Source organism: Numida meleagris, chromosome 1 (genome assembly GCF_002078875.1).
Source record: "Numida meleagris isolate 19003 breed g44 Domestic line chromosome 1, NumMel1.0, whole genome shotgun sequence".
Taxonomy (NCBI): Eukaryota; Metazoa; Chordata; class Aves; order Galliformes; family Numididae; genus Numida; species Numida meleagris.
Window position 1 is genome coordinate 171,208,244 of NC_034409.1, and position 16,180 is coordinate 171,224,423.

A 16,180-nucleotide genomic window follows, 5' to 3' on the forward strand; every position below is an offset into this window, starting at 1 on the left:
CAGTATCATGACACAGAACTATAGCAACTCATTAAATAAAAGACAAATAAGAATGAGATTAATAGCAAGAAGACAATATCAAATTTGCAATCTCAAAGTAGTTGAACCATTTTCCAGATCACTGTCCAGATGTAAATATGGCTGACATCTGGAAAATTAACCTCTAAGTAGATGGTCATTTAACAGTCACAGTGTAATTGTTATAAACTCATTGGCTGGGATTTTAACATAATAATTCCTCTCTGAGTTGAGAGCTGGTTAACTTGTGTGGTGATAAAACTGTACCCAAGCAGCACTGCAGGGCAACCCTCAGCAGAACAGGACATCAAAAGCGTGAAGCTGGACAGAGTCAGCCCTACAGTAGGATTCATCTCATCCTAATTTCAAACATCTACAGCATGCTTACCAACACACAAGACGGGCTTCTAACCTTCCACTCAAGTCATAGGAGATCTAATCAGCCAATGGAATCTAGAAAGCAAACGCCTTTCAACTCAAATAGCTCTCTAGCCCTATTGATTCAGAGCAGGGCTCAGGTTCCTAAGCGTACTTGGCTTGCCAGTGCAATTTGACACATCATAAAATATCCAAGATATCCATGCAGAGCTGTCAGATTTAACACAGAATGGACAGAACTCCTGCATCCTTCTGGAGCAGGCCTCAAAAGGCAGGCAGGATGCTCCACCTACAGAGACAAAAATAATGCTCGAAATCCATATACAGGCAGATGAATCCTGTGTTCTGCTGTCTGTAATCAGCAGACATATAGATCAGATGCAAATATCTATGTTGTAGGTACCAAAAATGAACTCAACTTAATTCTATTTGAGCAGAGGGAATGCGGAGTCAGTATCAGTGGAAAATATATATCATTCACTATATACACACATTTATTACTCACAAAAATTCCAAGCTAATTATGGAACAGCAGCAGTTGTTTTTCATAATCTGATATTACAATTTTTTCATTCAAATGAATAAGGAACAAAAGTACAGTCTGCTCTTTTTAGGTATTTTTAAGCAATTTTTAGTAACTGAAGAATATAGTAATATTATGAGATATATATACTAATATTATATTATGAGATAACTATAAATGAAGTTCCAGTTCCTATTTTTTAGTGAATAAATAAAAATGGAAGGAACAATTCTTATCTTAGACTAAATATGCTCACAGGCAGCTCTTCCTGTGAGACTCAGCAAGTTACAGCTCCACTGCCTATAAGGATACCTAATCTAGGATAAGAATTGTTTCTTGCATTTTTATTTAACTTCCCCCCCCAAAAAAATATTCATATAGCTATGTATGTAGCTGACATAATCAAAGAATTAGACAATAAATTATACATATTTAGATTCTTAAATATTTGGATATGTGAGAGCACTACAAAACCTCCCAATTGTTCAATTTCACAGCATGACATAGTTACAGAATAAAGATAATTAATAAGGTTCGCACATCAATTAATTTTTAAGAGATTCTCTGCCAAATCCTCCCTTCTTTGCACAAGTAGTCTGCTAAATGTAATGACATTACAGTTGGAGTGTATAGGATTAGAATGATTTGATGCTTTGGTTAATATGCATCTGTTACATGCAGCATTTAGCCTGCATGTATTATCATATTTTGTTGTTGATATATTTTAATGTTTCCAGAGTTAGACCATGCACATGGCTATAAACAAAGTTAAATCAATCTCTGTTTTATATGGGCAGAGAAAAAAATATTACTGGACTGAAAATACAGCTTTAGAGATCTCAGAAGAGAGAACTAGAAGTTTCCACTCAGTTTTCAAGACCACTTAACAATACCAAACAAACATTAACATATTCAAACACCAAAAACCTTTGTTATGAGGTACACTCAATATTTTTTCTTCAATTCTGAAGAATAAAAAATCAGTGATTTTTTCTGTGTTCTCTGAAGAAGTTCCACATAACTGTGAAGACCACAGCAAAACTGTTTTAGGAATACCTGTACACACAGGAAAGGGTGTGAGCAACTCACCTGTCACAGTTTTACCAAAAGTCACTCCATTGTTGATGACTGGTTTACTGCCAACTTACCTTGTCTGTAGACCCAAGGAGCCTTGACAAATTTACATCAAATATTTTCCCATAGAGGAAATGCACATAATTTCTTTCTTATGATTTGTACTTACCTAACCCTTTAGGAGTAATGCCACTGCTATCAGCAGGATTAACCACCCAGTAGTAGTATTTCAGTGTGTGCATTAACTGCAGTACTGTTCCTACTCTGCGTATAGTGTTATAGATTGTAGCAGTTCCAATGAATTCAGCTGACAAGTAGGTATACAAAGACAATTGCACCTGAAGAATGAAATAATTATCCACATAAGTGTAAGTTAAGTATTACAAGACTTCAAAGTTTCTTTGGGTATTACTTTGGATATGATTGAAAACAATACAAAAAATATTACAAATAACTTTACTGAGGGCAGAAACTGGTTTATCATCACTGGATTGTCACCGTGAATGACCTCCAGAGACTCCTTCTAAGAAAAGTTATATATGACTCAATCATTTACATACTGGTAAATGTGTTGCTTTTTTGTTTTTTTTGTCTTTCTAAATTAATGCTTAATCTGTATGAAAACCATGCAACCACTGAAAAAATGACAGAGTTTCTAGAAATCTTTTGATGGAATTTGCCAGAATCTTAGGCAAGAATGTATCTGCTTTTGCAAATGTATAAAAGGCATTGGAGAATATAGTTAAGCAAAGGATAAACTTAATGATTAAAAATATCTTCGCTATTTCGGTGCTTTCAAATTGAAAAGAAAAAAAAATATAAGTACCAAGGCATAAAAGAACATTACTATTTCACTTCAGTGTATGAAGAGTCACAACATACTTCAAATGTACAATTACCTTTGCAGGGGTATGTATCCAGATAGCGGGATTAAAAAGGATGTGATCACATAATTGCTTCAGCAGAGGTGCTCCGTGAGACAATCCATCCAAATATTTTGCAAATGATAAAAATTGTTCCAGAACTGCTCTGGTTATATGAACTCTAGATGACTGGGAAAAAAAATATATAGATTCTTTGTTAATATACTTAAGAAAAAATATCAAATGATATTTTCACCAGGCTCATCTTTACTAAATACATACAACCTCATATGCTTTTATTTCATTGGATATGAAAGGAAAATACAAACAGATATCAACAACTTGTGTTTTCTAATAACACTTATGGTCTTTCTAAGGACTACATTTTACAAAATGGCAATCAATAACTCTGAATAAATCCTTTTTCTATTTTTTTTTATTCCATTCCAGTCAGCATTCTACTTCACACAGAAGAATGCCTTGAGAACTGTGTCTGAGGTCCTTAGCTCTTCTTCAGTTAGTTTATGCATCTTACTGAAATTGAGTTTATCAATATGCAAACACATGTTACTGGCAGACTTGCTTTTGTTAAACTTAAGTATTTGAAATTTTTGGGTTCAAAGTTTCCTCAAATTTCAGGAGAGTTGTTCAGCTACATAGCTGTGCCATGAAATCACTGTTGAGATCTGCTCCTTTGCAGTTGTGGCAGGCAGACTTCCACAAACTTCTTTATGTACTAAGCAAACAAAAAGAACCAATAAGAAAAAAATGCCAAAAATCCTTCTATTTGCTTTCCTTACAAAATGTTCCATTTACTTTTAATGCTACAAATACAGTCTGGGAACATGCAGATTTGTTATTTTTAGATGAGAAGTCCATTTGTCAGTAATAAAAGTTCAGTCTGGATACTGAGTTTCCTTTGGCTTGTACATCACAAATCACAATAAACAGTCTGCAACTAACAAGAACAAAAAGGTTATTTCGATGTTCATGACAGAAAAAGATATAGATGCATGTCCTTCTCTTTGAAGTATTTAATCACATACAAATGAACAAAAGACAATTTACAAATAATAAAATGGAGCTTGACTAGGAAACAAAAGGATTTTTTGTTGCCACGTGTGACAATTGACAATAAGCACTTAATGAAAAAATGAAATTAATATTTTTGAAAAAACTTCAACTAAGGAGATTATAGCATTGAAAAACAACAACAAAAAACAGCAGAAAGTGGCCTTAACTGTGAGAGAAATCAAATAACATCCTTCAAATATTCACATAGCCTTTGTTTATTGATGTAACATTTTGAAATAGAGAAAATGCCTGGATTATAGCTTTGTGAAATTTAAAATTGCAGCAGCTGCCTGTGAGAATACTGTAAAAACTCACATTTTTGCTTTTTAAATTTCATGTACAACATCCTAAATTGATTATAATCTTGCAAGGTACTCTGTACATAAACCACAGTGTTCTTTTCAAGATCATTTTTTTACACTTACTTAGTATAGAAAAAATGCAGGCCTAAAGAAAAATCTTTAATATAAAACTTTAGTGAAGGTAAGTTCTTTCTAGTGTAAGAATGTATTTTCCTAGGTGAAAATAAAATAAGGAGCACAATGAGAGAAATTATTAACAACTGGTCTTCAAAATTCAGTGCGTTCTTTAAAATGCAAGATTATCATAATTTAATCATCAGACAACACAAAACCCTAATGGTGACTCCTTCTCAAATGATTGTTATTATAGTGATCACATGTTGACCAAAAATACAGTTGGAATCATTCAAGAACATCACAACCATAATATTTAACTGAAGATATTACTACCTTAGTAATCTTAAAACAAACTATTGTCAGCTGTACTTAATTATAGTAACAGGACATTATAATGGCTTTGGGCCAGGAAGCAGATAATGGCCGTCAAGCAAGCATCTGAAATAAACCTCAGCTTTGTGATAACTGCTCATCATGTCTGAAAAGAAACAAGCAAAGAGAATGCCCCTTTCAATTGTTTCTCCCATAAACAAAATGATGTTACAGCTTTCCTTCTTCAAAACCCAAATCAACAATTTTATCAATTTCAGAACTAAGACACGGAGGATTAATTTAATTTTTATAAACATGCACACACAATAATAAATATAAACCTAAATTATGGCATGTCTGTTATATGCATGTACAAACTAGGAACAATTTAATTTACCTAAAGGAGATGTTGAGGGACAAAGAGTGGAGAAACACAAAAGAAAATGCATGTAAAGTGATTGACAAAGAGCTTTAAAGTAAAAGCATTAATTAGACAAACAGGATCAACTCCAGAGAATCATTTACTTGAATATTGGGAGATAAGACAAAGAAGATGAAAAGACTCCTGTAGACAATTTAAAATTATTACAATCAAAAAATGTTTTATACCACAGATATGCTAGCCCTTTCAGCTAAATGGTTGAAAATATCAGAAAGACAGGAAAAATACTAAGAACAAAATCAAATAATGCCCATACCTTTTCAAGGAGGTAGCCAATGACTAGAAAGCCTTTTCCACCAAGCATCTGTTCTTGCATTGCTACTGAACTCTTAAGAAGCTCAACCAAGAAAGCCAATAGGGTAGCACTGCATGTAAAGAACAAGCATTTTTCACGTTACAAATACAGAAAAATCAGATTGTTACACTCTCAATATTAACCATCTATTCAATTAACAGAATTTGGCTTAAGGAGGTGAGCAAGACCTTGAAAGAATTCAAATATTAGATTTCCAGTGGACAAATTTCTCCAATGGTTGTTCATGTATTATAATAGTAGAAATCCCGCTCCTATCACTGAGTTCATATTCAAGTAGGTAGAAGTGGAAAAAACATTTTTCTAGCTCTCCTTATTTGATGATAGAGTCATAGAATCATAGAATCACCACGGTTGGAAAAGATCTCCAAGATCATCCAGTTCAACCATCCACCTATCACCAATATTTCCCACTAAACCGTGTTCCTCAGTACAACATCTAAACGTTCCTTGAACACCTCCAGGGACAGTGACTCCACCACCTCCCCGGGCAGCCCGTTCCAGCGCCTGACCACTCTCTCAGAGAAGAATTATTTCCTAACATCCAACCTGAATCTCCCCTGGTGCAACTTGAGACCATTCCCCCTCATCCTATTGCTAGTTAGAAGAGAGAAGAGGCCAACCCCCAGCTCACTACAACCTCCCTTCAGGTAGTTATAGAGAGCGATAAGGTCTCCCCTGAGCCTCCTCTTCTCCAGACTGAACAATCCCAGCTCCCTCAGCCGCTCCTCATAAGGCCTGTGCTCCAGACCCCTCACCAGCTTCGTCGCCCTCCTCTGAACACGCTCCAGGGCCTCAATGTCTTTCTTGCAGTGAGGGGCCCAAAACTGGACACAGTACTCGAGGTGGGGCCTCACTAGGGCTGAGTACAGAGGGACAATTACTTCCCTGCTCCTACTGGAAACACTATTTCTGATACAAGCCAGGATGCCATTGGCCTTCTTGGCCACTTAGGTACACAGCTGGCTCATGTTCAACTGAGCGTTAACCAATACCTCTAGGTCTATTTCCTCTACACAATCTTCCAGCCACTCTGCCCCAAGCCTGTAGCGTTGCCTGGGGTTGTTGTTGCCAAAGTGCAGGACCTGGCACTTGGACTTGTTGAACCTCATCCCACTGGCCTCAGCCCAGCAATGCAGCCTGTCCAGATTCCTCTGTAGGGCCTTCCTACAGAGGCAGGCAGATCGAAAGTTCCTCCCAACTTGGCGTCGTCTGCAAACTCCTGATGGTACACTCAATGCCTTCATCCAGATCATCAATAAAGGTATTGAACAGGACATGCCCCAGTACCGACCTCTGGAGAACACCACTTGTGACCAGCTGCCAGCTGGATGTGACTCCATTTACTACTACTGTCTGGGCTGGCCGTCCAACCAGTTCTTAACCCAGCAAAGAGTGTATCTGTCCAAGCCACAGGCTGCCAGATTCTCTGGGAGAAGCTACTACTACTACTTCTCTGGGAGAAGCTATTACTACTACTACTCTGGGAGAAGCTGGCAGGACCAGTATTATTCCAAGCTTTAAATAACCGATCCTGTAACTTGCAGTTCTAGCCACAGGTTTTGCAGTTTGAATAGGCAGGAGATGATAATTTCCCTTCCCTTGATGCCTGCAAGGGCTGTGTCAACCATTTGACTACCCAGACTAATTATGTTAAACAACAAAAGATGCAGATATGCATCATCATTCCATAATTCCAATTTCTATAGTCACTCTGCAAGCAACAATGCCCAGCACAAACCGCAGTGTAACAACACAAGGGTGAAGAGCTTCTATCACACCTTCACCAGATTAAGCATGAAAATAAATTTTAGGCCTGACCATTCAGGAATGCACAAAGAAACTCTAGAAGTGCTAAGGAAATTGCCCAGCAGCACATCCCGGAAGTGCTCAGTATCTGTGAGGTGCTCAGAAAGCTCCGGGAAGGTTGAAAAAAAAATAGTGCCCAGAAAAGATTACGGTTTAAAAGCTGAAGAGATGTTAACGTCTTCAGGGGACAGTGAGAAGGTAAAACTATGTTATGAAAAACAACAGAGGTAATACATGGCAGATCAATTCAGTGTGGGAGAAAGAAATCACAGTTGGTTCTTGTGTAGTGAGAAGGAAACAAAAATATGCTCATCTATTGCAGAAAACCCAGGGAAAAGGAGAAGAAAAAAAAATTGTGACAGAAAGAAAATATTTTACATTATTTTTCGAATTGTTCAAAAAGGTAGGTGACAGAAATGCACTGAACTGACTTAAAAATGAAAAAAGTTATCTTTCCTTTTCTAAAAATAAAATACTTATAATAACTCCTAACTGTACAGACAAGTATCCATAACCATAAAGGTTCTCATGCGGGGGGTGTACAAGACAGGGGTGAAAACTGTAGCATTTCCAACTATGAAATAAAGGAAATCTCCAACCTGCATTTTATACATTTCAATTTTACACAGGTTATCTAGTTAGCTAAAGGTTCTCTTGCCATCCAAACACAATCTTCAGCACTGAAATAAATGTTGATATTGGTTAATCCATGTCAGCACCGAAAAAAAATTAACATGCTGAGGAAAAGAAGTCACTCTATATGGTGAGCAAGGCTGGCATGCAAAAAGTCAGCTGTAGGCAGAGACATGCCATGAACATGAAACAGTGTCTTGTCTAGCTTCATTGCTCGATGGTCACAATAATCAGTCTAAAAATCACATACAGAATTCTCCACAAAGTGTCAGCAGCAAAAGAACACAGACAATATCCACTTGCAGAACTCAAAAGCTTTTATCAAAACAGCCTGTCAAACTGTCACATCAATTTCAAAACAGATTATATGCATCATTTTTCCCTTACCATGATAGAGTTTCTATTGTATTTGTTATCTAAAATAAGACACCCATCATTCTTTTCATACATGGCTATCCATGAAAAGCTCATGTAAAGGCTTAAAGATTTCTGTTTAGAAAAATTCTAGAAAGTTGAATAGGTCAAATAAAACTCCATGCTGGTGATTTTTCTTTCTTTCTTTGTGAGTAACTTTATGACTCAGAAGGACATATGCATAAAGTTAAGAAACAGAATAGAGTTGTGGGACTAGGACCTAAACTAGAATCGTGAATACTACTAATATTATATTGCAAAGTCAAGATTACTATTAAAATGTATTTAGAAGATTTTTATACCATGAGTGTGCCACTGGACTTACATTTAATGGGTTTCACTTTTACTTCTATGAGTGATATTCCAAAAGCCTGTTCCACTACATTGCAATTTATTTTTTCTATGAAATTAAATGTAAACTCATGGGCTAGAGTTATTCTTAGCTCATGTCAACACGATTTCTTCACAATGGTTAGAAATTCTGATAGGACTCCAAATATAAATTCTAAGGAATGAGGACGCTCTAAAAGTACAGATTTTATGTATTTACTTCTTTTTCATAATGCATAAAACACACCAGATAACTCTGAAATAATCAATGGCTTGATTAACCCAGTTAGTATTTACCCATGCTACAGATAGAGAAATACACAATTCTGTGTGGTTCTACGGTTCTATGCAAGTAAGACTCAACCAACAAAGTTTTTTAATTCAGAGCCCAAATGCCATCGTGAAGACTTTAGCTATTTTTATATGGCATTTGACACTTTAGCTCTCTACAGAACTACCATAACCGTCACTGCAATGTGACGTCAATGTTACTAGTTTCAGGGAAATGTATTAATTCAGCCAATACATTTGTGAATGTTCTATGACTTTTTCTAAGTACAAATAGGCTTTGAACATCTTTGAAATCAGACGTACAAAGGCAACCCAAGCCAACTCTGCAAAGATTCAGCTCAGGACTGCCAGAAATAACTCTAGCTACACTCTTCATCCTTTTGCATTAGCCAAGATTGCCACCATAAACAATAGAACTCACTGTAGTATGTATTAATTCAAATCTCAGGATAGCACATGTAAATGCATCATTGCGCCTTCAAGCACATAAAAAATTTCAAGTACCAGAAAAAGCAGTTAAGGAGAGTAGCCTGGCATTCACAAAGAGGCACAATAATGTTTGAGGTGAATACTGTATGGCATAACGGCACTGATGAAAATTAGCACTGTAATTAAATACAGCTAGCATTTGGTCCACATCATTATGCATGCAATGAAGTAATTAAATAATTAAATAACCTTACAAACTTTAACTGATACAAGGACTTTAAAATAAAAAAGGAAGGGCTTTAAAATTCTCATGGCGCATAGAATGCTGAATCTATTACTACCTGAAGAAAATGATCAAAGACAGACAGAAAACAGATTACATGCTTAGTCTCATTTTTTTCCCCTGAAATCTTGCATACATTTCTTTCAGGTGATATTTCTATTTTGGAGGAGGAAGAAAGGAATGAAACTGCACTAAATAACAGCTGTTGCATGAAACAATATATTTTACATGTCATGTTGTCTATACTTTAAGCTAGAGAGCATTCAATCTGCCTGAAAACACCCAGCAGCAAACAGTTCTCAGATATGCTTTCCCCAGTGTCTTCAAATTTTCTCCTTTTCTACATGTTCAGATTAACTTCATGCAAACATGTAAGTATATATATTTATATATATATAGGTAGCAATACCTTCATAATCACAATGGATTTTTTCTCCTCAGCATTGCATTCTAAGGGTTTAGTGTGCCTGCCTGCCTAATTTAGAGGATTGTACCCTGAACTTTTAACATATTCCTAGGATAATCCATTTATATAATCATATTGGAAACTGAGGATAAATTAAACCTGAAGATTTTAAATATAATTTTTTATCAGCAAATTAAATGTAATTTTTAAAATGTTTTTAAAAAGGTTACTGTTGAAGCAGGGGAAATAATATTGGTTAGAAGACAGTCTTCTGAGAGGAACAATTTTTCAAACAGTTTAACAAACTTACCAGTAACTAAAATGCATCGTATTGGTGCAGGGCCCACATTAAACTTGCAAAATTCTGTGCACTGCCATACAAAATTTCTCTCCACTCTTGCCTATTTTCAACTCCCCTAGATACAAAGGCAAATATAAAGGATACTTCAGCCCATTCCTACTTCTCCTCTATACCATGCCCTGCCTAGAAGACATCAGTTTGTCTGCAGTGCAGCTATGATATAGACAAACGATTAGAGAATGTATGCATACCAAGACTAAATCAGACACAGTCATAATTTCTCTTACTGAAAATATAGTTAATTTCAGGATATTTTTCCAGTAGTTTTCAATTACTAAGAAGTAGGAAAAAAAAGTTTCAGACCAGAACAAGGAGATTCTATATTTCCAATGATCATGATAATACTACTTACTCTATGACTAGCGTGCTGTAGAGATAGTAAGTCTCTGGAATGCATTGCATAAAAAACGTGAAGATTAATTACTTTGTTACTTTGTTATGGCATTGCCAGAGTTCCTCTCAAACATACATATCTCTTGTGAAAATAAAAAATAAAATAAAAAATAAAATAGAAATAAAAAATCAACAATCCTCAGGACAGAATTGGTTTGCAGAGTAGACTTCTTTCACATCTATAAATATTCATATTTGTAAAGACCCTACCTTTACAGTTCAGGCAGTTGTGACTCACACTGTAAAGTTACAAATACCACCTAGCTTTTTTAATTCATGCCAAATTAGAGAAATAAAAAAAAATAACTATTATGTTTCAATAGTTCACCATTATTGTTTGACACTATACTGTGCCAATATTACAATCTTCAGTGAACAGCCATGCAATAGTACTCCTTAAATAAAAAAGAAAGATAATATGGCAATCCACAAATATAATGACTAGATAACAGCCTTCAGAATTCCAGAATGTGACATTTCTTTCTTTTTAAAAAATGAATGATTACAGACATCTATAAATATTTTGTTTTCACTCTCCATCTCTATCTCTGGGAATTTTAAAGAGCCTGTGCAGATTACAGATCAGAGCAGAAATCACAGAATCACAGAAATGTTAGGGTTGGAAGGGACCTCTGAAGATCATCCAGTGCAACCCCTACTGGTAAAGCAGGTTCCCTACAGTAGGTTACACAGGAAAGTGTCCAGGTGGCTTTTGAATATCTCCAGGGAAGGAGATCTCAGGTTTATGAAATCTTGACACTACTTCAACAGGTGAACAAGGAAGATCGTTCTTTGTCAACTTGTAAATTTTGGTGGTTCCCAGTAAGAGAATAGTAATTATTTTTTCATGGAGCTATTGAATAACGTAGCCACTGAACAACTGTTAGAGAAGTAATCCCTATGAAATAAATTTTCATGATTTCTCTTACAAAAAAAGCATTCTGTTAGGAACATCACTCACTGCATATATTCATAAAAACTCAGATGACAAAGACCACTGGATTATAAAGAAAACCCTAAAAGAAGAAGATGGTGCATCACTGGGATAGAAGTGAAACATTACTTTTTTTTTTTAGTTCAAGAAATCAGATTTTTTTCATATTAAACTAAGAAAAAACTAAGACATCAAGTTCCTGTCAAGCTGTGCTATTTCCTATCTGGAAGCTAACTGGAAATTATTCAAAGTTGCTATCCAAGTTAGAGGATAGTTATCTAAATTAACCCTTTAAAATCACACTCAGCAACACCAGTAACTTCAGTCAGGAACCTAAAAAGACATCATCTAAATATAAAAATTACTCAAAAAATTTTAGAAAGAGTAAAAGATTTTAACTGATCAGAACAAAGCACAAAACATTTACAGGAAAAGATGACAAGCAGGAGTAGAAATATTATTGTTGCCTCCCTTGACAAAGTTCTACTTTCACTGACTTACTCTCAGCAGAATCATAGAATTGTTTGAATCAGAAGGGACCCTCAAAAACCACCCAGTCCAACTCCCCTGCATTGAACAGGGATACCCACAGCTTGATTGGGTTGCTCAGAGTACCGCCCAGCCTGACCTTGAACGTCTCTCCAACGATGGGGCATCCACTACTTCTCTGGACAACCTGTGCCAATGTTTCATCACCCTTATTGTAAAAAAAACTTCTTCCTTATGTTCAATCTAAATCTCCCCGCTTTTACTTTGAAACCATTTTCCCTTGTCCTGTCACAGCAGACCATGCTTAAGAGTCTGTCACCTCCCTTCTTAGAGCCCCCCCCCCCTTAGATACTGAAAGGCTGCTCTGAGGTGTCTCTGGAGCCTTCTCCTCTCCAGACTGAACAGCCCCAGCTCTCTCAACCTGTCCTTGTAACGGAGGTGTTCCTTCCCTTGGATCATTTTTGTGGCCTTCTTCTGGATGCGTTGTAATAGGTGGGCACTATACTCTGTATCAGGACTGTCTATATTAAAGAGTCAAAATAATGTTAGTAATAAAATGGACTGAAAAGGTGCTATAGTTATTTTACTACAGATCTGGGGAGAGTGGGCAAAGGTGTTATATATCACCTTTGAGATTAGTTAAGGAGGGTATGTGCACTGCAATAATTTAGTAAGATAAACAATAGAAGTGTTTGTAATTGCTTGTCTTGGTTTTATGATTTTAGGTTATTGGTATTCCACATCATAACATCATGTAGTGTATGTACCTGGTTCTCAGAAGAGAAGGACTACTACATACCCCAGGGGACTTTGCTCCTCTGTTACTGTTTCCAGTCAGAGGGAAAGATAAAAACTTGCAGATTGCAAGACCTTGTGCTCTTTCCACCCGTCTCTCGTCCTGGCAACATCTTGCTCCCCAGCCGTCTTATCATCGGTAGTAGAGTAAGGCCTACTTTAATTTTGGACATTCTCTCTCATTGTGTTGGATTTATTAGCTTAAATTGTAATTATACTGTATTACAGTGTGTTATTTTGCATTCCGATATCTTATTTAGTAAATTAGTTTGTTTCTCCTCAGATTTTTGCCGCTGTTTTTGCTCTCAGGCCCATCTCCCTACCCTTTTTTCCCTTTTCCCTTTCCCAGGGCGCGGGTCTGTGGGTCCCCCGCCCCATTCGTCATGGAACCAGGCCGAACGCCCATAAACCATTGACAATTGCTATGGTATAGCTTATGGGATCTAGCAAATCCAGTTAGTAACTTCTAGAATAAGTATATAAAAGAAATCTTTTGATTTAATCTATTTAAGCAAACAGCTACAGATCCTTCTAGAGATCCTTCTACAGATCCTTTTCAATATGGTCCCAGAATGGTACAGTTCAAAGCAACAATCACATCTGAATTAACACTTGTACTTTATTCTGCAATAGAATTGGATAAGTACCAAAGATTGCACTCAATATCTTGCCACAATCAATCTGTATGTCAGTGCTCAGCAGACACAAACGCAAAGGAATTTAAAACCATATGCAAGACGCTATAAGGGAACAAAGGAAGTCCTCCCTATTGTATTACCAGTGTATCATGATCAAAGTTATCAACAACAGTATCAGAAAAAAAGGCACTCTATATTTATTTTTACTACATAAACATCTCATTGACTTAAACTGCTAAATCTTTTATTCTGAGAAGAGACAAAACCAGGATGAAAAGTGGCAGCCTAACATTCAGATTGATAGACTGCTCCTTTGCAGAGCAGGTGCATCACTGAAAAAAAAAAATATATTTAAGATGTGAACTCAGTCTCCATCATTCTACTTTTAGTATATGAGAGCCTAAGAACTTCTACAGAGCCTCAAAAGTAGAATTGTAGGGTACTTCAATATTTGGTCTCACTGAAAATGCAGATAAGACATACAAGGATATACACATACAGGAATAAAGAACATTCATGAAGAATACCGTTATGCTACAAAGTTGCTATACTCATATTTCCCTGCTTTATAATTCAGAATTTTATTTTCACTGAAATTAATAATTTAGAAATTGAATTTATAAGTGGATCATGGAGATTAAAAGCAAGGTGTTCTCTCACAGAACCATTATCAAATTCCTTCCAAGTAAAAATGTAAAAAAGAAATGAGAAACTCGAACTAACTAAACAGACTTTGAAATGTGAAGGAGAGAAGAAGGTGGGAAGGATTCAGAAAAACTATTCTGGAAAGCTGGGATACTTAGAGTGGCATATCAAGCTGTTGACATTTCCCATCTCCGAGGAACACAATAAGGCAAGACCAAGCACAGCACAGATATCCAAGGGACAATATTTAAGTCCTCCATTTGGCCTCCAGAAAGAGAAATCCTACAGCCAGAGTAAGCCTTTAGAAATATAATGGTCTACATCCCTTGCACTTTTTGTTTTTGGCAAAGAAAGAAGCACAAAAATTATCTATTTTAAGATGGTATCATTATAAAAATAGATATTTTGTAACTGCTGAATGTCAACAACTTCTCAGAAAGAAGTGCAGCCCTGTAGCAGTTACATTTCACAGGTAAGAAAAGCATAAATAGGTATTGCAGCCAGTTCTACAACTGAATTTTGGAAGGGAAACAATACCTGAAGAAGGGAAAGGGAAAGGATATAATAAGTACGCATAGTAAGTATCCACTCCACAACTGAATCTCCCTTTCTCCTTCCCCTAAGGTCTCCCTCCTTTCCACAAAGAGATCTTTTATTCTTTCATTTGCCTACTTCCTTCTTCACCTGAACTTTTCTTTCTCCATATCCACATCCCATTAAATCAAATAGGAGAAAATAATGCACATATACTAGATAAACAATAATTCAACACTTGTGTCACATCTCATCAAGCAAGAATTTACTCAGAAGTTTTTTCAATATGTTGTTGAGTTGGGATCCCATCTTGTTGTACTATGAATAATTTGTAGCACAATGAATTGCAGAGATCTTTAAAAAAATAATAATAACCTAAGTCTAGAAGTGCATTGATGTATTCAGTCAGAACTTTTTTCCTACTCACAGTTCAACTAACTCCAGAAATGGTTCTGCACATTTTATATTGAGTTTTATTACTGTTCTCACTCACTAGAAAGACCACATAGGAAAAACTGGTCTTTTGCTCAATTTCTAAAACCTACATTGTTTGCTCTCCATCTTAAACAGACTGAGTTACTGCTTTATCATCTATTATAGATGCAGATCATTAATAATTTAACATATATTTTATTCATATATACATAGATGTGTATAGACACATATAATCTTCCTTAAATTGGATTAAAGTATTTTGCTTATTTCTGTGCCAGCAAATAAAAACATATAGAGAATATTTTCTAACATTTATTCAAACAAAACTTCATCTCCATCCCCATTCATACTGTTACTTCACAACACTTCAGTGCAAAGTACATATTAGAAAACAGATTAGTAAACAGCACCAGCTTTTCTCCTCTATTTAAATTGAATGAAATTATTTTCATCACTTTGCTGCTGGGAAGTAGATAAGTAATAGTTATTTTTAAGACTGCGGTATTCATTTTTGTGGTATTTACACTAAAATTTCTCATGAAATAAAGCCTATCAGCAATCTAAGCTACAACATAATTGCCAAGGAGGGAAACAGATGATTTGACAAAAAATTAAAAAATCGATCAATTTCTTTAATTAGATTGAGATAAGTGATCTTCCAGGAGTAATTATACCAATACATAACTTCCAGATAACTTTTTCAAAGTTGTAGGGGCTTTAAAGTATTATTTATTATTTTTCAGTTTGCTGATTTATTATTAAGCTATTTCATGCAACCAGAAATATCCAGAATAATTAATGGCAGAGTGCATTCTGAACAGGAAAATAATCCATGTACTCTGAATTATGTACTTTATGCTGTTTATGCTGTTCCCAAATCCTGTACAGGGAAACACAGTTAACAGATCTTAAGCATTAACTTTTCAGTTTCGTTACCTCCACCAC

The 16,180-nt window shown here is 35.8% G+C and overlaps 1 protein-coding gene across 12 annotated transcripts in view; it reads right to left on the reverse strand.

Moving 5' to 3' along the window:
* Positions 1-16,180, reverse strand: part of NBEA (neurobeachin) — a 486,663-nt gene that overhangs the window by 350,280 nt on the left and 120,203 nt on the right. For all 12 annotated transcript variants that reach the window (XM_021377858.1, XM_021377912.1, XM_021377833.1 and 9 more), the window contains exons 11-13: positions 5,360-5,468; positions 2,893-3,045; positions 2,163-2,331 (exon numbers count right to left, since the gene is read on the reverse strand). In XM_021377858.1, the coding sequence (XP_021233533.1) occupies positions 2,163-2,331; positions 2,893-3,045; positions 5,360-5,468 (431 nt within the window). The remainder of the gene's footprint in view (positions 1-2,162; positions 2,332-2,892; positions 3,046-5,359; positions 5,469-16,180) is intronic.